General features: G+C 46.7%; 1 protein-coding gene across 5 annotated transcripts in view; it reads left to right on the top strand.

Annotated features, from left to right (window-relative positions):
• Positions 1–24,222, top strand: part of LOC125448355 (rho guanine nucleotide exchange factor 25-like) — a 418,447-nt gene that overhangs the window by 291,851 nt on the left and 102,374 nt on the right. For all 5 annotated transcript variants that reach the window (XM_059643473.1, XM_048523634.2, XM_048523635.2 and 2 more), the window contains 4 exons: positions 3,564–3,700; positions 6,631–6,697; positions 10,392–10,495; positions 19,524–19,593. In XM_059643473.1, the coding sequence (XP_059499456.1) occupies positions 3,564–3,700; positions 6,631–6,697; positions 10,392–10,495; positions 19,524–19,593 (378 nt within the window). The remainder of the gene's footprint in view (positions 1–3,563; positions 3,701–6,630; positions 6,698–10,391; positions 10,496–19,523; positions 19,594–24,222) is intronic.

The following is a 24,222-nucleotide window of genomic DNA, read 5'->3' as shown; positions in this document are numbered from 1 at the left end:
CAACTTGTAACTCTTTCCAATGTGCCTACATATATAAAATAGAACTAGGCTCCCCAGCCCCTCAAGCCTGTTCCTCCATTCAATAAGATCATGGATAATCTGATTGTAAGCTTGACTCCAAATTCCTGTCTATCCATAATAACTAGTCAAGAGTCTATCTACTCCAGCCTTCAAAAGGAGGTGATAGCCTCGTGTATTATCATTGGTTTGTTAATCTGACAGCCTGGGTAATTTTCTGGGCTCTGGGTTCAAATCCTGTCATGGTGAAATTTGCAATTAAAAAAAAAAAATCTGGCATTAAGAATGAGAGATGTCAGGAACCATCTGGTTCACTAATGTCCTTTAGGGAAGGAAACTGCCATCCTTACCTGGTCTGGCCTACATTTGACTTCAGACCCACAGCAACGTGGTTGAGTCTCAACTACCGTCTGGGTAATTAGGGATGGGCAATAAATGCTGGCCTAGCCAGCGACCCCCTCATCCCGTGAATGACTTTTTTTTATTCAATGATCCCACCTCCAGTGCTACCTGAGTAAGACAGTTTGATGGAATCACAAATCTCTGAGCATGGAAAACTTCTCATCTCTGTCTTAAATGGTGGACCTTATTTTCAAACGTGTGTCAGAATTGATTCTGTCAAGTCAGCACAATGGCTGAGTGGTCAGCACAGCTATCTCACAACACCAGGGACCTGCATTTGATTCCACCCTTCAGTGACTGTCTGTGTGGCGTTTTCACGTTCCCCGCTGTGTTTGTGTGGTGGGAGGTGGGTGTCCCTGCCCAGAGGGGAGAAAGTGGAATCATTAAATTGAAAGGGCTGGGTAAGTGTAAATTTAAGCTCCCTGCTATCATTGACAAACGTGGATATAAGCATCTCTCTTGTATTAAAGGTGGAGTCACCCTGGGCTGCTAACTCATTACAGAGACAGAGAGAGAGACAGAGAGAGAGAGAGAGAGACTGGTGATGAGTATAACCTGAGGGTCACCTCAGGTGAGTGGAGAGGTTGAGGAGGAGGGTCCTTCGTGATAACCTCAGCCAATGTGTTGAACCCATGCTGTTGGCATCAATCTATAATACAAACCAGCCATAGAGCCATACAGCACAGAAACAGACCCTTTGGTCCAAGCAGTCCATGCAGACCATAATCCCAAACTAAACTAGTCCCACCTGCCTGCTCCTGGCCCGTACCCCTCCAAACAATCCCAAACTAAACTAGCCCCACCTACCTGCTGCTGGCCCATGTCCCTCCAAACCTTTCCTATTCATGTACTTCTTGAAATATCTTTTAAATGTTGTAACTGTACCCACATCCACCACTTCCTCCGGAAGTTCAATCAACACACGAACCATCCACTGTGTAAAAAAAAATTGCCCCTCATGCCTTGAAATCCCCCGCCCTAGGAAAACGACTGCTGCCATTCATCTTATCTATGCCTCTCATAATTTTGCAAAACTTTATAACGTCACCACTTCAACACTCCTGTGAAAAAACTCCTGGCCTCTCCCAGAACTCCAACCCTTCATTCCCGGCAATATTCTGGTAAATCTCTTCTGACCCCCCTCCAGCTTAATAAAATCTTTCCTATAGCAGGGCGACCAGAACTGCGCACAGTATTCCAGAAGTGGCCTATACAACTTCAACATGATGTTCCAGCTCCTATACTGAAAGGTCTGAGCAATGAAGGAGGAGAGCCCTTTATGGTAATCTCGGCTGATGTGTTAGCATCAGTCTATAATACAAACCAGCCGACTAAACTAACCAACCCTGTTCTCTGCCATTAATAGATGTAGCATGAAATGACAGTACTTAGCCAAGAAAACCTCTTTGTCACTGCATTCTCTGGGATCATTGTGCCTGCATGACAGCCTTCAGCAAGAGAATTCCTAACACGTAGTTTTCCTTCATGTCAAAGCCAACATTTATGTTCTTTAACAAACCCGTTCAAACATATCATTACATACCTCCGAGGCAGGCAGGGCTTGAACCCAGAGACAGGGCCTTTATCACCGCACCACAAGATCCCGTTTGCTGTTGAACTGAATGGCTAGTTTGGCCATCTCAGAATCAACCATAATGCTGTGGGTCTGGAGACCGGACTGAGTAAGGACTGCCATCGTGACTGGATCAATTTTTACAATAAGGTGATGGTCACCATTGTTGAAACTAGATTTAAAGAGTTAAATTTATCAAATTCTATCAGCTGCTACAATAGGATTTGAACTCCTGGTCCCAGAAAGTTAGCCTCCAGTTCAGTGATGGAAACATAGTTGATAAGAACAGGAGTAGGCCATTCAGCCCTTTGAGCCTACTCCACCATTTAATATCATCATAGCTCATCATCCAACTCATTCCCCTGATCTTGCCTTCTCCCACATACCCTTTAGCTATGATCTTACCACCATCTCTGCCTTTTGCAACAAGACCTTCAGGAATACAACATATCAGAGTTGCTGACCTTAACTCAGGCAAAACTTTGGGTCTGCAAAGGAGCCAAGACACTGGTCAATGTCTTACAGCACATGGCAATGTAGAACCCAAAATTGGAACTTTGCCAGTGGGTTGGTAATTGTGATCTTCAATCTGATTTGCCACTGTCCACATTTTGGATGCACTCATCTTAGATGGATGATTTGGTACAATGTCTGTGCTCCTCCAATTCTGGCCTCTTGCGTGCCCCTGATTTTAATGACTTCACCATTGCTGACAATGCCAACAGTTGCCTAAACCAAAAGATCCAGATTCCTAATCCTACGTCATTTAAGATGGAGATGAGGACATTTTTCTTTCTGTCATTCAGCCATGGGGATCTGTTGAATTCTCTTCCCCAGTGAGTAGGGGCAGTGGGCTCCTTGAAGATTTTTAAGACGGAGGGTTGATGGTTTCTTGATCAACGAAGGGACTAGTGAGTATCGGGGTGAGTGGGAATATCAGACCAAGCATTGAATGGTGGAGCAGTCTCGAGGTACCAAATGGCCTACTCTTGCTTCTCATGATTACGTTCAGTAACCTTTCCTTTCTTTATTAATAACTTACATCTTTGATCAAACTGCCCAAATACCTCCATACATCGAATGGCGGTGTTGAATTTTGAGAAGTCACACTACTGATGGAGCAGCTTGGGGCAGTTCATGATGTTAAAGGTGCACTATAAATGTTTGTTGTTGTTGCCTGAGGGTTGTAAGTAACACCTCACTGGCTTTGTATCATAGAACACAGAACATTACAGCACAGTACAGGCCCTTCGGCCCTCGATGTTGTGCCGACCTGTCATACCGATCTCAAGCCCATCTCACCTACACTATTCCATGTACGTCCATATGCTTATCCAATGACGACTTAAATGTACCTAAAGTTGGCGAATCTACTACCGTTGCAGGCAAAGCGTTCCATTCCCTTACTACTCTCTGAGTAAAGAAACTACCTCTGACATCTGTCCTATATCTTTCACCCCTCAATTTAAAGCTATGCCCCCTCGTGCTCTCTATCACCATCCTAGGAAAAAGGCTCTCCCTATCCACCCTATCCAACCCTCTGATTATTTTATATGTTTATATCCTCCAGGTGCAGAGTCCCATCACCTTCGCTGTTCAGGATGGTGCCACGGGATCATTGGCTCACCCTCCAAATGGATTGCCACAGCCAACAGTCACATCAGTAGACACTGAGGAAGAAAAGAAGAGTGCCTTAGAAAAGAGTATGTAAGTGACTAACCTCCACTTAAAAACAAGGTTGACCATATTGCATATCTCTCAGTATCATCCTGCACTGACCAAAGCTGCTGAGCAGTAAACTGCTGGGATGGCCACGTGTTTAACACCATTGACATCAAGGGAAGGTCACATGAATTGATGACCCTATCCCATCAGCCTGTTGCTGGGGGTTTGGCGGGGGGGGCGTTATGTTAAAATGACCTTCCTCGCCCATTGTAATGAAATGTGAGGCTGGATGAACACAGCAGGCCCAGCAGCATCTCAGGAGCACAAAAGCTGACATTTCAGGCCTAGACCCTTCATCAGAGAGGGGGGTGGGGTGAGGGTTCTGGAATAAATAGGGAGAGAGGGGGAGGCGGACCGAAGATGGAGAGAAAAGAAGATAGGTGGAGAGGAGAGTATAGGTGGGGAGGTAGGGAGGGGATAGGTCAGTCCAGGGAAGACAGACAGGTCAAGGAGGTGGGATGAGGTTAGTAGGTAGGAGATGGAGGTGCGGCTTGGGGTGGGAGGAAGGGATGGGTGAGAGGAAGAACAGGTTAGGGAGGCAGAGACAGGTTGGACTGGTTTTGGGATGCAGTGGGTGGAGGGGAAGAGCTGGGCTGGTTGTGCGGAGCAGTGGGGGGAGGGGACAAACTAGGCTGGTTTTGGGATGCGCTGGGGGAAGGGGAGATTTTGAAACTGGTGAAGTCCACATTGATACCATTGGGCTGCAGTGTTCCCAAGCGGAATATGAGTTGCTGTTCCTGCAACCTTTGGGTGGCATCATTGTGGCACTGCAGGAGGCCCATGATGGACATGTCATCTAGAGAATGGGAGGGGGAGTGGAAATAGTTTGCGACTGGGAGGTGCAGTTGTTTATTGCGAACCGAGCGGAGGTGTTCTGTAAAGCGGTCCCCAAGCCTCCGCCTCCACTCAGTTCGCTGTTGTCCTCGATGTCCTGGCCATTCTCTCACTGATGTTTGGGATCTTGTTGTGCATAGACCAGATGCCACATCATTTTATTTTAATATCCACAACAACGGTAATTGTGCTTCCTGGGACGTAAAATGCTTTGGGATGTCTTGAGATCATGAAAAGCTACGATGTAAATGCAAGGGCTCTTGGACAATGAAGAGAGTACCTTTTGATCGATTGGCATGTTGGCCTCTGCCTGAACTCTGAGTGTTTTCCCTTTCCTTATTGCATTTAATAGAGAAATTAATTTAAATTATGCCTGGTGTTGTGATAGGTAGTTCTAAACCTATTAACTCAAGTGTAAAAATTCCTAATAATCATTTAAATTCATCAAATGAGCAATTTGAAATTAGGATTCCCATTAGATAGATTAGATTAGATTAGATTCCCTACAGTGTGGAAACAGGCCCTTCGGCCCAACAAGTCCACACCGCCCCTTGAAGCATCCCACGCAGACCCATTCCCCTATTACCCACACACCCCTGAACACTACGGGCAATTTAGGATGGCTGATCTAGAATCTGAGTTCCTGGCGCTGTGAGGCTGCAGTGCGAACCACTGAGCCACCGTGCCGCCCATAGTGTCCATCTAAAAATGTTGTCATTGGCAATGATTCTCATTATTCTCCAACCTGATTGCACCTTTTATTTGAGTATTGTATGTGGATAATATCAAGAGAGGGAATTTGTTGGCAGGTCCAGATTTCAGCAATTTACTTCAGTTGGTAGAAATGCTCTTAACAGTTAGGAACAGAGGAACAGGAGGAGGACATTCAGCCTGTCAGACTATCCCACCATTCAGTAAAGTTATGACTGGTCTGTATCCTAACCCCATCAATTTACATACATCCCATTAACTCTTAATACCCTAACCTAACACTAATCTATCAAGATAATAAAACAAAGAACTGTCAATGCTGGAAATCTGAAACAGGAACAGAAATTGCTGCAGAAACTCAGCAGGTTTGGCAGCATCAGTGGAGAAAGAAGACAGAGTTAACATTTCGGGTCCAGTGACCCTTCATGAGAACTAATCTATCAGTCGCATATTCAAAATTTTCAACTGACTCCCCCTTCCAGCCTCAACAGCTTTTTTTAAGGGGGGATGGTTCCTTGTTGGTTCCCTCACCACCTGCTGCAGACCCAGTCTAGCAGTTATGTCCTTTAGGACCCGACCATCTCAATCAGTAGTACTGCTGCTGAGCCCCTCCTGGTGGTGGACATTGACATCCCCACCCAGAGTATGTTTTGTGTCCTTACCATCCTCAGTGCTTCCTCCAAGTGTTGTTCAACATTAAGGAGTACTGATTCATCAGAGGACGGTATGTGGTAATCAGCAGGAGGTTTCCTTGCCCATGTTTACCCTGAAGCCATGAGACTTCATGGGGTCTGGAGTCAATGTTGAGGACTCCTGGAGCAACACCCTCCTGACTGTATCCCACTGTGCCGTCCCCTGTGCTGGGTCTGTCCTCCCAGTGAGATAGGACAGATCCAGGGATGGTGATGTCTGAGATATTGTTTGTAAGGTCTGAATCTGTGAGTATGACTGTATCAGGCTGAGGTTTAACCAGTCTGTGAGACAGCCCTCCCTATTCTGGCACCCCATGCCCCCAGCATTGGATGTTAGTAAAGAGGACCTTGCAGGGACAATTGGGTAAGATGTGCCATTATTCGTTTCTGTGCCTGTCTGGTTTTGTGCCTATTCTACCTTTCTGTATCAGTTCCATATGTCTGAGTGGCTTCCTGGGCCATTTCAGAGGACGGTTAAGAGGCATCCACATTGCTGTGTGTCTGGAGCCACATGAGGGCCAGACCAGGTAAGGATGGCAGTTTTCCATCCCTGAAGAACAACAGTGAACCAGATAGGTTTTTGCAATAATATGGTAGTTTCATGGTCACCATTACTGCAGCACTAAACTCTTTCAATGCTTTATGTTACTCACAGTGTCTGTTCTTTCAACACAGGTACGTACTACAAGAACTTGTAGAAACGGAAAAATTATATGTGACCGACTTGGGTTTTATAGTGGAGGTACAATTTGTTTTTATAATTTTAATATAATCAATTTCTGGATTGTCAGACTATTTAGATAATTGTAGCATTGCTAGACCATAAGATGTAGGAGCAGAAGTCGGCCATTCAGCCAGACTCGACTCTGCTATTCATTGGGGTCATGTCTGATCTGATAGTCCTCAACTCCACTTTCCTGCCTTTCCCCTATTACCCTCGATTCCCTTCCTGATTAAACATCTGTCTATCTCGGCCTTGAATATAATTAATGACCCAGCCTCGACAGCTCTCTGTGGTAAAGAATTCTACAGATTCACTCCCGTCTGAGAGAAGAAATTCCTCCTCATCTCAGTGCTAAGTGGGTGACCACTTATTCTGAGATTGTACCCTCTGGTCCTAGACTCTCCCACAAGGGGAAACAATCTTTCTGCATCTGTAGGTGTCTGGGACACTTTGCTACATTAATGGCCCCACATGAATACAAATGGGTGTTATAGTAACCCTTTAACACCACCACAGTGCGGAGAAATGAATGTAGCCTTGACACTAGTTTTCAGTAGATCCTGTTGATCTTCCCGTCTGTACGTTGATGTTAGGAATTTTGTCAGGAAACCATTCACTGTTGTGGCAGTGTTATCCATATGCTGGAAGGAATATTCAAGCAGTCGAGGGGACACTGTACCCAGCAACTGTTTAGGCTATACTCAAGCAAACTGCGGCCTTCCAGGTTGGTCACCTGACCTCTGCACCAGTGACTGAATACCTTAGTCAGTAGGGCACTGGCGTCTAGACTCAGTTATACAGCATGGAAACTGACCTTTTGGGCCAACTCATCCATGCCAACCAGATACCCAAAATTAAACTAGTCCCATTTGCCAGCATTTGGTCCATTGCCCTCTAACCCCTTCCTACAGATTCCTTTAAATGTTGTAATTGCACCCAACTCCACCACTTCCTCTGGCAGCTCATTTCATATACTTACCACCCTCTTATATCTTTCCCCTCTCACCTTAAACCTATTCCCTATAGTTTCAGACTCCCCTACCCTGGGGAAAAGACCTTGGCTATTCACCCTATCCATGTCCCTCAGGATTTTGTAAACCTCCATAAGATCACCCTTCAGCCTTCAACTTTCCATGGAAAATAGCCCCAGCCTATTCAGTCTCTCTCTGTAGCTCAAACCCTCCGACCCAGCAATAACCTTGTAAATCTTTTCTGAACGCTTTAAGTTTCACAACATCCTTCCTGTAGCAGGGATACCAGAATTGTACACAGTATTCCAGAAGTGGCCTAACTAATGTCCTGAGATAGTAGGGACTGCAGATGCTGGAGAATCTGAGATAACAAGGAGTAGAGCTGGATGAACACAGCAGGCCAAACAGCATTAGAGGAGCAGGAAAGCTGACGTTTCAGGCCTAGACCCTTCTTCATAAAGGTCTAAGAAGGGTCTAGGCCCGAAACGTCAGCTTTCCTGCTCCTCTGATGCTGCTTGGCCTGCTGTGTTCATCCAGCTCCACACCTTGTTATCTAGACCTGAAACGTCAGCCTTCCTGCTCCTCTGATGCTGCTTGGCCTGCTGTGTTCATCCAGGTCTACACCTTGTTATCTAGACCTGAAACGTCACCCTTCCTGCTCCTCTGATGCTGCTTGGCTTGCTGTGTTCATCCAGCTCTACACCTTGTTATAACCAATGTCCTGTACAGCTGCAACATGTCCTCCCAACTCTAATACTCAATGCGCTGACCAATAAAGGCACACGTACCAAACACCTTCTTCACTATCATGGCTACCTGTGACTCCACTTCCAAGGAGCCATGAACATGCACCCCAAGGTCTCTTTGTCCTGCAATACTCCCCAGGACACCACCATTAAGTATATAAGTCCTGAACAACAAAGTTGCTGGAAAAGCTCAGCAGGTCTGGCAGAAAGTAAAAACAGAGTTAACGTTTCGGGCCCGGTGACCCTTCCTCAGAACTGATGATGGCTAGGAAAACGTCAATTTATGGTAGAAAAAAAGGGGAGGGTGATGGAGTTGGGAGTAAACAATAGGATAGAGCCTAAAGAGAGAGAAGAGAAGTTGGACAGACAAAGAGTTGCTAATGATCAGGCTGGGAGTGTGAGTAGTTGTTAATGGGGACTGTTAGTGACTAACAACAGGGGGTGTGTAGTGGCAGGCTGTGTGGTAACAAGGCCTGGTGTGTGGGGTGGGGGGCTGGGACATGGGGGAGTTTAGGCCCTAAAATTATTGAACTCAGTATTGTGTCCAGAGGGCTGTAGGGTCCCCAAGCGGAAAATGAAGTGTTGTTCCTCCAGCTTGCGCTGGGCTTCGCTGGGACACTGCAGCGAGGCTGAGACAGAGATGTTGGCCAGGGAGCAGGGTGTTATGTTAAAGTGGCAGGCAACAGAGTTCAGGGTCCTTTTTACGAGCAGAATGTTGATGTTCTACAAAGCAGTTGCCAAGTCTACACTTCGTGTCCCCAATGTAGAGGAGACCACATTGTGAGCAGCGAATGCAGGAGACTTATCTGTGGGAAGTGCAGGTGAAGTGTTGCTTCACCTGGAAGGTATGTTCGGGCCCTTGGATACTGGGGAGGGAGGAGGTAAATGAGCAGATGTTGCACCTTCGCCGGTTACAGGGGAAGGTGCCATAGGGCTGTGGGGGTCCAGGGTGGAGGTGCTGGGGGTGAAGGAAGTGTGGACCAGGGTGTCCCGGAGGGAATGGTCCCTGCGGAAGGCGGACACGGGAGGGGAGGGGAATATGTATCTGGTGGTGGTATCTTGCTTGAGGTGGCAGAAATGGTGTCTGATGATCTTCTGGATGTGGATACTGGTGGGATGGTAGGTGAGGATAAGGGGAACCCTATCGATGTTGCGGGAGGGAAGAGAAGGGGTGAGGGCGGAAGTGCAGGAGATGGGTCAGACCTGGTTGAGGGCCCTGTCAACAGAGCTGGGACATCCTCGGTTGAGGAAGAATGTGGACATTTCGGAGGCTCCCTTGTCGAAGTTGTCCTCATCTGAACATATTTGATAGAGATGGAGGAACTGAGAGAATGGGATGGAGTCTTTACAGGAAGTGGGGTGTGAGCATGTATAGTCCAGGTAGCTGTGGGAGTCAGTGGGCTTGTAATGGATATTAGTGGCCAGTCTATCCCCAGAAACGGAATCAGAAATTTTGAGGAAGGGAAGGGAGGAGTCAGAGATAGGCCAGGTGAAAGTGAGGGCAGGGTGGAATTTGGAGGCAAACTTGATGAAGTTTTCCAATTCTTGACGAGAGAGGGAAGCAGCACCAATGATATTGTCGATGTATCAGAGAGAGAGTTGTGGGTGGGGGCTGGAATAGGACTGGAACAAGGAATGTTCCATGTACCCCATGAATAGTCCTGCCCTGATTTGCCTTTCCAAAATGCAGCACCTCACATTTATTTAAATTAAACTCCATCTGCCACTCCTCAGCACATCTGATCAAGGTCCCATTGTATTCTGAGATAACCGTTGCTGTCCACTACACCTCCTAATTTTGGTGTCATCTGCCAACCTATTAACCATGCCTCGTATAGTCATTTCATGTCTCCTGCTTCTTCGTTCCAAAAATCCTTCAGCAATAGCTTCTCATTGCAATTTGTTCTTTGATACCATTGAACGAGTGTGGGACATTGTCTTTTCTTGTCCTGCCATTCAGAGCGATTAACAAAGCTTTCTTTTTTCCTCTTCCAGGGCTACATTGCAACGATGAATGAAAAAGGAGTCCCTGAAGACATGAAGGGGAAAGATAAAATAGTATTTGGGAACATTCACCAGATCTACGAATGGCACAAGAAGTAAGAGCTCTCCATTGCCAACAAATCACTGCCAGCACAACTGTTGTAATTTGATTACAAATATCTGGTCTTATTGACGATGTGAGGATTGGACAAGCCATTACATGCTTTAGGAATCTGATACCTTGCTGGTGTGGTTGAGTGGTTCAGTGGTTGGCACTGCTGCCTCACAGTGCCAGGGGCTGATTCCACCCTCAGGTGACTGTGTGTGTGGAGTTTGCATATTCTCCTTGTGTCCAAGTGGGTTTCCTCCGGATGCTCTGGTTTCCTCCTGCAGTCCGAGCGTGTGCAGGTTAGATGGATTTGCCATGCTAGACTGCCCATAGTGTCCAGGGATGTGAAAGTTAGGTGGGTTAGTCTGGTGGGAAATGCAGGGTTATAGGTTGGGTCACTCTTTGGAGGGGTGGTACTGGCTAAATGGCCTGCCTCCACATTGTAGGGATTCTATGAATTGCCTTTTGAAATATAACACGGTGGACTTTGTTCTTTGAAGCTTGGGACTTGAGTTCAAATTGAACCCAAGTGAAGAGACTGAAAGATTTTTCAAGTCCTGTACCTTCAGGTAGTCACAATGCAAATCCTAGTGCGTGCTGATTGGCAGTCCTTAACAACCCATAGCCCCAGAGCACAAAAATGCTCCTCAATCGACAATTCCACTCAGGAAACTCCAGGCCACTTCACTGCCGTTCTGCAGTTGTGGTGGAGGCCTGCTAATGAGACAGAGTTGAAGGTGCCTCACTCTGTGTTGAATTTTGCAATGCTTGACCTAGATTTGAAGTTGGAGTAGTCCATTGCTTTAAAGATTATAAATGTCCACATCATTGTTCCTTCAACTGGTCGATTGAACTGGCCTTTCTTCAGATTGTTTGAATGATACATTGTCTTGTGGGAGGAGGTTCCTGGTAAATGAAAGAGTGGGTGAATGCAACATGGGGCGAGGCCTAGATGTTGCTCAGTTTGGCAGGGTGGGATTGAGGACAGAGGTCAACTTCCAGCCCAGATTCAAGAATATATTTTCAAGCCGACAGGCTTCACTTTGTGGCTGTACGATTGTATGGCAGTCACCAAATCGGCATGCATGACCTCTCACATCTGATGTCACCTGTCACCCTCAGTCCCAACAGCACATTCTTCCTGCAGATTATTTTTTGCATTACACCTGATCCCAACCATTCATGTTCATATCCCTTCATGTTTGTATGATTGGTTAATTTTACAAATTACCCATACAGGTCAGTGCTGCTCTGTCAGAGATGCCACCCTATGGATGGGATATTAATTGAGGTCCCATCTCCCCTCTCAGACGAATGTAATAGTCCTACTGCACGAGAGCAGGATGAATTCACCCTTGTGTTCTGACTAATATTGATCCTCCCATCAACATTACTAAAACTACTGAAGTGAAATCCTGCGGGTGCTGGAGATCTGAAACTAAAAACAGAAAGTGCTTGAGAAACTCAGCAGGTTCTGGCAGCATCTGCGGAGAGAGAAACAGAATTCACATTTCGAGTCTGGCATGATTCTTCTTCAGCACTTTTTGCTTTTATTTATTGTGAAAAGCAAACCAGCTCATCAATATCACATTTCTGTGGGAGCTTGCTGTACATAAATGGCCTGAAGTGGTGAAAGGCTTTTGTAACCTCTTCCCTTCGTAATGAATGCTTCAAAGAGGCACTGTCTTCCTTAAAAAATGCTTGGATCTTTTGTTTTTGTCTTCCCTTGCATCTTAGGTTTTTGAAATTTCTATTGTGGCTCTATTTGAGGGGTTGTGAATACTCCATTTGCTGTCTGGGGCTGATCTCACACTTAGCAGTGGTTGATATTCTTGAAATTGGCCACAACTCACTGTGTAAAAGAGGAAAAAGCTGACCACTATCCAATGAACCTGGTTAGAAAGGGGCTGTGTGTGTGTGGCTATCAGATGGGCATGCAGTTAGCTCAGCTGTGGTGTCTCCTGCACTGCTGTAAGCTATTGATACTTGGTGTCAAATCTCAGAGCTCTCGAATTGGCCAAGTCAGTGATAATAGGGCTATGGGTTCTGGGGACTGGAGGAAGGAAACTCAACAGCCCCCGAAAGTGAGCTCGAGGATCACAATGCCCAATTTGCTCTCACAAAAATATGTGCTGCCTGCGAACTGGCTGGACATGGGGAAGGTAATACCTTGAAAAGTGTACAAACTCAGTGGCTGCAAGAGCACGTCAGAAGCTAGGAATACTGTCGTCAGTAGCTCCCCTCCTGACTCCCCAAAGCCTGTCCACTATCTACAAGGCACAATTCAGGAGTGTGATGGAATACTCCCCACTTGCCTGGATGAGTGCAGCTCCAACAACACTCAAGAAGCTCAACACCATCCAGGACAAAGCAACCGCTTGATTGACACCGCATTCACAAGCATTCACTCCCTCCACTACCAACACTCAGTAGCAGCAGTGTGTACCATCTACAAGATGCACTGCAGAAATTCACCAAAGATCCTCAGACAGCACCTTCCAAACCCACAACCACTTCCATCTAGAAGGACAAGGGCAGCAGATATATAGGAACGGCAGCCCCTGCAAGTTCCCCTCCAACCTCTCACCATCCTGACCTGGAGATATATCGCCGTTCCTTCAGTGTCACTGGGTCAAATTCCTGAAATTCCTTCGCTAAGGACATTTTGCGTCAACCTAGAGCACATGGACTGCAGTGGTTCAAGAAGGCAGCTCATCCCCACCTTCTCCAAGGAGCAACTAGGGATATAACAAATGGCAGTGACAACTACATCTGATGAAAAAACACCAAAGAAGAAGCTTGATAGTATGCTCCAAGATTCTCCAGTGCAGCACTGGAGGCTTTTTTATAGCTTATTAGAGAGAGGCTGTCTCCCCTGAGGGACTAGGGGACGTCCAGATCGATTTTGAGGAGATAGTGGGAGCAGGTAGCCGCTGTGGTTGATGCCAACTGTGCCAGTCTAGCCTCGAGCTACTGGATGTAGTGCCGGTAAAGGTTAAATGATCTTAAATGAGTGGTCAAGGTAATTGAATACATCTTCAAATGCTACCTTTTTTCTGGCCTCACACTCACACTGCCCCATTCTCAACATCCCCTTCAATCACCTTGCAGCATTCTCCACTGAAAATAACTCACAGCTTTCCCCTCTCTCTTTCTCTCTCTCAGTACCCATTGCTGACAGCCTCACACTCACAGCTTGCACACTCTGCCAGCTATTCAGCCGTGGCAGGCACACTCACCGACACACGTCCCTCTGCCAGGTGACCCATACTTGCGGCAGCAGCGTCTCATTGGTGGGAATCAGCATTGTTGTTAGTTGGCACCCTCATGAAGGAGAGAGCATTAATACTGGGTTGGCTGGCATTGAGACTGGATCCAGTTGCACCATCAAGACAGGCAGCACTATTACCACCAAGGCTACAGGATGCCCTAGCTTTCTAGTCCCACTCCTCCACATGTCACAACATCAAATGAAAACACTTCTCCTAGTTAACAGGATGGCCAATGAAGTACCTTATCTACATTGATTTTTAAAAGGCAAGGTCTATCAAGCAGGCTTCTTAATAAACACTAAACTGATTTGATAAAGTTGCAATGACTGGTTCACGTACACAATCAGTAATAGTGAAATAAAAGTGCTCATTTCTGTAAACGGCCCTAACACACGTGTGCACACGTACACGCACACACACACACTCTGACACACATACAAAACACACATTCCCACACATGCACGCGCTCACATACATGCACGCACTCTCACGCAGACACTGACTCAGTCACACATGCCGCACACACTCATACATAAACAAGCACACGTACTCGCACAACACACAGATATGTCTTGAGGAAAACAGAGGAAAAAGGGACAAACTTCTGTGCAGAGATTGGCTGGCTGAAAAAAAAACACTTTGGCCAAAGGATTATTCTTGAAGGCAAACTGATTAAGAGGAGGATGTTCTAGAGTCTGTTACTTTGTTGTTGTGACATGTGTGGTCAAGTCAGTAATCACACACGCTGTCTGATGTCTCACAGATATGGCTTGATTGGCAAATACTATTTTACCGCATTTAGTCAGAGAGTCATAATTGTAATAGGCCATCTGGCCCACCATATCCATACTAACTATCAAATACCAAACTACACTAATCCCATTTACCTGCACTTGGTCCGTAGCCTACTGTACCCTGGCATTTCATGTCTTCATCTAGATGGTTCTAAAATGTTGCAGGAGTACCCTGTCAGGCAGCACATTCCATCTTTGTGCCATCCTCTGGGTGACAGCATTTTCTTCAGATCCCCTCTAAACCACTTGCTCTTCACCTTAAACCCCTCTAGTCTTAGATACGTACGTCATCTAAAAAGGTTTTTCCCAATCTACTCTGTCTGTACCTCTCATAATTCTTCAAACACTCTTTCAAAAGATCAAATAAGTTCCACCCTTATCAAGAGGGTTTTCATTACAGAAATGGGAGAGAGGTCAGCTGCTCATTCTTAGTAGGCTTTCCTCCAAATGAACCAGATAAACCTGTGCAAACCAGTCACTGTTTATAAAAACAGCACCAGTAGGAGTCTACAGCAGAGTATCACCAGCTGTGTGATTTACAGAAAGCCTGGTTAAAAAAAGAAACTTCAGTGTCCACAGTGAACATGCTGTGACCTCTTGCTTAAGAAATAAATCACTCCAGGTATTTCCATCAATATTACAATAAATCAATTTTCCACAACCCTTCAAACTGTAAGTCCTCCAAGTAGTGTTTAATATAATGAGTCTTTGTAACAGTGTGATCCATCTGCCTGCATCTTGCCTTCTCATCCCACAACCTCCTCTGGTTTATATATGCTGTACATGGTGTAACGACTCACTATTTGCTTTCATACACCCACCCCTCTGCCCCCTGTCTCTCCTCACCACAAGACCACTCCTCCTCTATCTTTAAGTTTGCAAATACCCTAGAATTGCCACCTTGGCCAGGTAGTGGTGTGAAAGTCACAGAATCCTTACAGTCTGGAAGCAGGCCCATTGAGTCCACATCACCCCTCTAAGGACCATCCCCCTACCCTGTCCCTGTATTTCCCTGACAGAGTGAAGGACTAATGAAGGAGACTTGCTGTCACTGTCTCTCACAGTTGTTGGCACCAGCTCAGACACTGGCACTGTGTGTGTTTAAAGGCTGGCAGAGAGATGTGACCCACCAGTGATGAGATGCCTGAGCAGGAATGGCGTGCAGACAGGCAAAGATTGAGTGGGTGCTAGCTCTCAGGACAGCTGAGGATCCAGGTTGGACAGCCGTGTTACAGCTCCTGGGGTGGCACTAAGAGCCCAAGTCTGGGTAATGACACTCATAAGGGCACCGAGGGTATGCCAAAGGTTGAATGACTTCTGCCTGGAATATTGGAGGGTGAAGTTGAAGATGAAGATGAAAGGGTCTGTTTGATGTCGGCTTTGTCTCAGTATGATGGGCAAGAGGGTGCTATCATCCCGAGGACAGGGAGAGAATGCTGGGAAGCAATGGAACTGAGAATGAGTGAGACAGTCATGGGCATCACATTGGCAATGTGGCTGTGACTCCTGTCCTCCCCTTCAGTCTCCTCATCCTTCTCATTCTGCTCCTCCTCTTCACAACTCTTCTCCTTCCTTATACGTCTTCCCGTTGTTCTCCACCTCTCTCTTCCTCCTCCCTCTACCTCCACCCATTTCTCCTTCCATTTGCCCCTCTTACCCTTCCGCTCCCCCACCCCACCACCTCCTCCTCCTCCCCTCTTTGGCTGGTTGAGGTTTAGCTCTCTGATCAGCCACTTGTCGGGCTGTCACTGAACAGATGTGGCAGCTGAATGATTGTTGGTGCAGACTGAATGCTGCCATGGCTGCTGCCCAGTTAGTAGGCATTGCCCCAGCATGTGCTGAACACGAGGGCACACCGACCGAGCATTCAGCGAGCAGCAGCCTTGGCTGGTGTTGAAACTCTCAACGCTCAGACTCATGCCATCTGCAAAACCACATGTGGCCAGTAGGTGGCTACAGCATGATGGGCTAGCTTGCCATGACTGCCCCTGGGCATTGTGTCCTCTCTCCTGCTGTTCAGAGATTCTGCCCACTTGCCGGATCCACTGAACTGGGAGATGGTGCAGGTGGATATGCCACCTGCACCAACCTGGAATGATTCTGACACCAATCAGTTCAGGGCTGTGGACAACGACAGCTTCCTGAGGGCATGTTGACTTTGATAACTAAAATAGTGAGGTCAAAAATGTCAGCACGTGTCAAATCTGGCTTAAATCTGAGTGAGGTCATCAGATGCCTACTCTGCATCCATATTACCATCTAATGAATACCGTCCCCAACATGGAACCAAGAGTGGGGCACATCACAAGTGAGTGCAAGTGGCAGAGATGCCATTTTGGGGGTGGGTGGGAAGGTGATGTTTAGCCATCCCTTTGTCTTTCCCTCTCATGGATGCATACGTGAATTCTTTCATGGCCACCCATAGCTCAGTTACAGTCTTTCGTTGCAGTCTCTGATTCTGATTACACTGAGTTAGATCCATTCTAACCCCATTGAATTGGCTGTTACTTCAATCAGTTACTCTTTCTCTCGATTGCTCCCTGTCCTTTTCTGAGGCCAGCTGAAACCTTATCACCAAAAACCAAACAAAACATTGCCAGAAATGTTCAGCAGGGCTAGCAGCATCTGTGAAGGGAAGCGCAGTTAACATTTCAGGTCGATGACTTTTCATGAGGACTGAACTCAATGATGTTATAATCACCGTTTCCTCACTGCTCCGTTATTGACTCTTGATTCAGCTCAGTCTCCCAAACCAGAGCTGGGAATGCTTCCATCCTCATTAGACAGAAAACAGACTGATCTAGAAAATTCTTCTGAACACACTTCAGAAATATCCTCCCTCCCCACTATTGCACTATTACCATACATTAGGATAATTTAAGTCACCCATTATAACTACTAGATTTATAATTACAACTTCCTCCCCTCCAATCCCCCTCCCCCTCCCCTACCCTCCAAACACTATATTCCGTTTTTTTGAATCATAGAATTTTATAGTACCAAAGGAGGCCATTCGATTCCATGTCGGTACATGTTTGAACTGGTTTTCGTTCACATCCCATCGCTGCCTGCCCCTTCCAGGAATTTCTATTCAAATTCCAGGTGTCTGATTTTAGCTCAGCATCAACTGTGCAAGGTTGACGGAAGAAGAAGAGAGAAACTGTTATTTGGAGTAGAGTTAAGTGAGGATACACCTCAAAAGTAAGGATGCGAAATGGTACCAGTGGGAACTGGGTTTGGGGAAAATGGCGAGGGGGAATAGATGGAGAGAGAGTGTTTGAAAGGGTGTGGAGAGGGATAGGATGGACAGTTTAGGGAGCCTGAGTGAACTCAGTCCAGAATGGATACAGTCCCACTGAGAATGAGTGGGGAGTGGACAGGTTGCTATGGTGACAGCACTGAAGGCAAATGATAGTATGGCTGACCTGTTGAAAACCATCGTGTTGCTTTTTTTTATTCTAATGATTCGTCCTTGGAATGCTTAACTCTGCCAAATGTGCTATGTGACCAGTGTTCACATAGTTAAGAAGACGTCATGCTGTGTACAAAAGTATTCAAAAAGCAATCAAAACTCCCAACTTTCAAGCAAAACTGTAAAATGCTTGAAGGCAGTTGTTATCAGGTATCCACCCCCTTTCTCCAGAAATGGCGCACCAATTTATTCAGATGCAATCTGGGGTGGGGAACAACATTTGGAGGAATGTGTTCCATTGTAAATTTTCTCATTATAAATTCTCCATCTGCTATTTGGCAAAAAATCTTTAAGCCAAGAAAAATTAATTGAAACTTTTTACTTTGCCATTAATTGATAAAATAATTTGCCACTGGGAGAAAAGAGCTTCTAAAATTTAAAGGCAGTGATTCCCATCTGGCAAATTAAAGAGCAGTTTTCAATAAAATTCAGCAAGAAGTCCCCTTCCATTTTAGGCTAAAGGATTGGAAAATGCATCACTTAATGCGTCAAAAATCAGAACATTCTGGGGTTGTGCATTCTCCTAGATTTACCCGAAATTAAACCTTCTGGACAGCAGGCACTATTTCCCCGTATCAGACCCTAGCCTCTGGTGTTGGGTCGTGCCCTCATAAAATGGCTCCTACCCTTTTCATTCCCTCCAAAGGTAGAATATTGAATTGGGCCATCTGTTAAGTTCCAAGCTTGTTCCCTGCTGTACATTCAGTGAGATTATTCGTGTTCCTGTCATAGACTTGTTTTCAGGCACGTTTTGAATTGTCTGCTTTTTTATGGTCTGTGCCTGCTTTCTGATGGCTGTGAAGTCATCTTTAAGTGAGAGTCTTATTGGAAGTTCAAAAAGGACTAAGTAAATCCAATATTATATGCAAATTACATCATATTTACAGGCCAGTTGGCCTAATTTCTCCATACTAGTACACAGACATCCTCCCACTGTACTTCATCTCTTTAAGTCCTCTGGAGGCCAGGGAAGGGAAAAAGGGAGAATATGACTGGGGGGACTTGAATAGAAAACCACAAAATTGCTCCTCTTATGACTGGGATTCCATTCTCATCATTGGCAAGGCGTTTGTCTTGAATCCCCGGCTGGGTTTAGGGATGACTGCCTTACCTCGATGAGCCATGGTTTGTGAACTCCCTAGATAATATCTTCTGTATGTCTACACTATCACACCATTCATAATCTTAATTTGATGGCACTGATTTTGCGAAGGACCTGGCTTAACATGAGGCAAAGCACCAGTTGGGGAATGACTGAAGCACTGCTGGTGTTAATCCTGCTTGTCTACACTAAGCAGTACAATGAGATAATGCTGTGTTCCACCTCTGAGCAAGTAGTACTTTTGTTTATTATCTTAAAGCACAACCCGTGTGCGTGTTAAATCCCATCGCATTCAGTCGAATTTATCACTCCGACATGTTGTACCAGAGGGAATCCTGCAAGTGATGATGTGCAGGGCAGCTTATTATTTTAAATTATCTGTCTTCCATTCGCAGCTATTTCTTAGCAGAGCTGGAGAAATGCCTGGAGGAGCCAGAGAGACTAGCCGAGCTCTTCATAAAACATGTGAGTCGTCAGTGTATCTGCTCGCATACTTGAAATACCTAAAGCAACCCACTCCCCCATCTCTTCATTCCTCTACTGTTTCCCTGCCACCCACACCCACCTTTCATTTTGAGCTGCTGCGCAAAAAAAAAATCAGGATTTAGATTGAGGATTCATTGAGGGTGAGTGGGCCCTCAGCTGCCCTTTGACCCTCACAGTCAGAGTGACTGTCACTCTCACCCACTGATAACGCGGGTCAGAGATGCTCTCACGCAGTGTGAGGTATTACATACTGCCTCAGGCCTAGTGCGGCCACCATATACTAACCATCACACTCAGCAGACATCCTGCTTGCTGACACACTAGCCGCCTGTGAATAGGTTTCAGAATATGGCAGACTAAAGGTGTCGGGAGGTAACAGGTGACAGAGGGAGTCTGGTAATCAGACAGACAATTAATCAACTTTATGTTGGATGGCAGAGGCGGGTTCGGTGGGGCTGAATGGTCCACTGCTAATTCATTCCTTGTGTTCTCCTGACCAGCCCATCCTCCCACTCACCAAACCTCCCACTCACCAAGCCTCCCACTCAGAGAGGGAGAGGGAGTGAGAGAAAGAGGGAGTGAACAGGAGGAGGGAAAGGGAGACGGAGTGAGCAGGAGAGGGAGTGAGCGGTAGGGAAAGGGAGAGGGTGTGTGAGTGGGAGAGGGTGCGGGAGCGGGAGAGGGTGCGTGAGTGGGTGTGGAGGAGTGAGCGGGACAGGGTGCGTGAGTGGGACAGGGAGCGTGAGCGAGTGTGGAGGAGTGAGCGGGACAGGGTGCGTGAGCGGGACAGGGAGCGTGAGTGGGTGCGGGAGAGTGAGTGGGAGTGGGAGCATGTGCAGAACAGGGAGCGGGTGCGTGAGCGTGAACGGGTGCGTGAGCATGTGCGGGACAGGGTGCGTGAGCGGGAGAGGGTGCGTGAGTGGGTGTGGAGGAGTGAGCGGGACAGGGTGTGTGAGCGGGAGAGGTAGTGAGAGGGAGTGTGCAGCAGAGGCAGAGGGAGTGAGATGGAAACGGAGTGAGAGGGAGAGGGAGTGAGGGTGAGGGTTTGTACGGGGGGGAGAGATCGAGGGAGTGACAGAGGGAGAGGGCGTGAGAGAGAGAGGGAGGGAAATGGAGGGAGAGGGAGAGGGGGTGAGGTGGAGAGGGAGTGAGCAAGAGAGGGTGCGAGAGGGAGAGGGCTTGAGCAAGTGAGGGCATGAGCAGGAGGGAGAGAGGAGGTGTGAGCCAGAGAAGAGGAGTGAGTGGGAGAGGGAATGACAGAAATGGTGTGTGGGAGAGGGAGTGAGAGAGAGTGGGAGTGAGAGAGAGGGTATGAGCTGGAGAGGGAAAGGGAGAGGACGTGAGCAGAAGACGGCGTGAGCTGGAGAGGGAGAGAAGGTGTGAGTGGGGGAAGGAGTGAGAGGGAGAGGAAGTGAGCGGGAGGGAGACAGAGGGTGTGACCGGGAGAGCGAGCAACTGTGAGCGAGTGAGTAGGAGAGGGAGAGTGATAAGTGTGTAGAATGATTAAGTAGGTTATTAAACTCATTAGTAGCTGCACATTTGGCACTCTGTTTGTCTTTTTCAATCAGTTTTTGTCTTTTATGTCCCAAGATATCTTTTTGCTGCAATCAGCCACAAGGAATCATTCCACAATTTGAAAATCCTGCTTGCCCCTACTTAAGATTTTCCAAAGTTCCCATTGGCCCTCAGTATTTTTCTTGCGGATGTGTTCGGGCTAAAAACTCTGTGCCTCAATAAACTACAGACTCTGAGGGTTAGCCTGTGCTGCCAGGGTCTGGGAGTCTGCCAATGTCTTGATGGCCCCAGGAATGGAGTAAATTCCCATATTTGCCCTGTGTCAAAGTAACTGACCTCCAATCTGTCCCCTTCCCTGAGCCTCCCAGGATGAAAGATCGAGTGGCCAATTCTCCCGGATTGTCCTGTTGTTTCCAGGAAGTGATCGCCAGACCCTGCTGTGAGGCAAACATCAGGAGGAAAAACAATGGGGGCAACAGAAAATAAAGTTGGAGCTTTGTCTTCATTTTCCTTGAATATTTGTTCTTGATCGTTGCGAAAAAAAATCAAAGGTGATGGAGGGTGGGGGAAGTCTTATCAGGAGTACAGAATCAACCAGTTCACTCTCACAGAGCTTCCTCACCATGCAATTACCTGCTAAGAGGACACAGCCAAGGTGGCGGGAGCATGAGGGCAGTCGGCTGGAGGTCATGTGACGGCATCTCCAGGTCGATGAAGATTTGGCAACCCTTGACAAAGATAGAGAAAACGAGGACCACGATCTGGTGAAATGATTGCAGTTTGAAGCAGAGATTGTGTGACTCACTTTAGTGGGTGACACTGGCCACAGGCAAAAAGTGAGCGCTCACAAATCTACCACCTGGTTGACGTAGAAAATAGGAGCTGGTGTAGGCCATTTTGGCCCTTCGAGTCTGCTCTGACATTTAATAGGATCATGGCTGATCCAACTCAGTTTGGTGGCCTGTAACTCCTTGGAAACATTCAATGTTTTGGCCTGAACCATTTTCTGTGGCAGAGAATTCCACAGGCTCACCACTGCCTGGGTGAAGTCGTTTCTCCCACGATAGATATGATCGAGGTTCAGTGCAACATTGCTGCCATGGCAATCAAGGAGGAAAAAAAATCACCTCTCTTCCGACTTTTCAGTGGATCAGTTTGCATTGGTCAAGCAGGTTATGATGGTGCATAATCCTAAAACACTTCACATGCCATGATTATTCAAATGCTGTGACTTTTGTGGGCACCCAGCAAGGGGATTTGGCTGTTGTTTGTAATGTGGTCAGGACAAACCCTGCCACCGCACCCCCCCCACCCCCCCAACCGACTCACATCTGCTAATAAGATCGCTTACGCCCACTGATTAACTCAAACTGTCAGCACCTCTGACAACAAAATGCTTTTCATATACTGCTTATACTGCTAAGGGAACTGCCCTTAGCCACATCTGGATTCCTCACTGAGCACATGCTCCTGGTGGGACAATGCTGATGGGAAACCTGACATTTAGAGTCATAGAGCTGTCCAGCACAGAAACAGACCCTTCGGTCCAACTCGTCCGTGCCGACCAGATATCCTAAATTAATCTAGTTCCATTTGCCAGCATTTGGCCCATATCCCTCTAAACCCTTCCTGTTCATGTACCCATCCAGATGCCTTTTAAATGCTGTAACTGTACCAGCCTCCACCACTTCCTCTGGCAGCTCATTCCATACACACACCACCCTCTGTGTGAAAAAGTTGCCCATCAGGTCCCTTTTAAATCTATCTCATTTCACCTTAAACTTATGCCCCCTAGTCTTGAAATCCCTCACCAGTTTTGGACTCCCCCACCCTGGGGGAAATGATCTTGTCTATTTACCTTATCCATGCCCCTCATGATTTTATAAACCTCTATAAGGTCACCCCTCAGCCTCCGACACTCCGGGGAAAATAGCCCCAGTCTATCCAGCTTCTTCTGATAGCTCCAACCCTCCAAATATGGCAACATCCTTGTAAATCTTTTCTGAACCCTTTCAAGTTTAACAACATCTTTGCTAAAGCAGCGAGACCAGAAGTGGCCTAACCAATGTCATAGAATCATACAGAACGGAAACAGATCTTTTGGTCCAACCAGTCCATGCTGACCATAATCCCAAACCAAACTGGTCCCACCTGCCTGCTCCTGGCCCAATCCTGGATAATAGTATTGACATGGACACCCTCCAAGGAGGATGAGGGACTATGTGTGAGAGCCCTGTAGAAGTAAAGTTCAAGCAAGCTGCCAGTCCAGAAGCTGCAAACTCAGAACCCGCTCGTACCTGGCCAGGATCTCTGTTGTCAGATCAGGGAGCTTTTGGGCAGGAATATCCCATCTCAGTACCTCAGACTACCGACTGATCAAGGTTGAGTTGTCAGTGCCATTCTGGAAATCACTTTGTAGGTCGGAACAAGAATCTGACTGAAAGAAAAGAGATTTGTTGTTGAAGCATTTCATCTTGCACTCATCAGGACAGAATCGCAAGAATGCTGAATCTCAAAGGGAAAAACAATTTATATTGCCTGAGCAAAGGGTGCTGATGAGTTGGTAAATCATCCTAATTGGTTGAGGCATTGCCCTGCAGAATACGCCAGGGATTGGTTGTTACAGGCTTTCATTTGAATTCAAATCAGGCAAGTTTGATTGGCCACGTCTCCTCAAATACTGAAGCCATCCATGTCATATAAGGTCATAAGACCAGAAGATAAAAGAGCAGAAGTAGCCCATTCAGCCCATCAAGTCTGCTCTGCCAATCATCCTCAGCTCCACTTTCCTGCCTTTTTCCCATAACCTTTGATTCCCTTCCTGATTAAACATCTCTCTCAGCCTTGAATATACTGAATGACCCAGCCTCGACAGCCCTCTGTGGTAAAGAATTCCACAGATTCACTCCCCTCTGAGAGAAGAAACTCCTCCCCATCTCTGTGTTCAATGGGTGACCCCTTATTCTGGGATGATACCCCCTGGCCTCCACCACCCCCTGCAAGTTCTCCTCCCAACTATTCACCATCCTGACTTGGAAATATATCACTGTTCTTTCACTGTCACTGGGTCAAAATCCAGTCACTCCCTCCCTA

This window comes from Stegostoma tigrinum, chromosome X (assembly GCF_030684315.1).
Source record: "Stegostoma tigrinum isolate sSteTig4 chromosome X, sSteTig4.hap1, whole genome shotgun sequence".
Classification (NCBI taxonomy): domain Eukaryota; kingdom Metazoa; phylum Chordata; class Chondrichthyes; order Orectolobiformes; family Stegostomatidae; genus Stegostoma; species Stegostoma tigrinum.
This window is presented reverse-complemented; position numbering and strand designations above follow the sequence as displayed.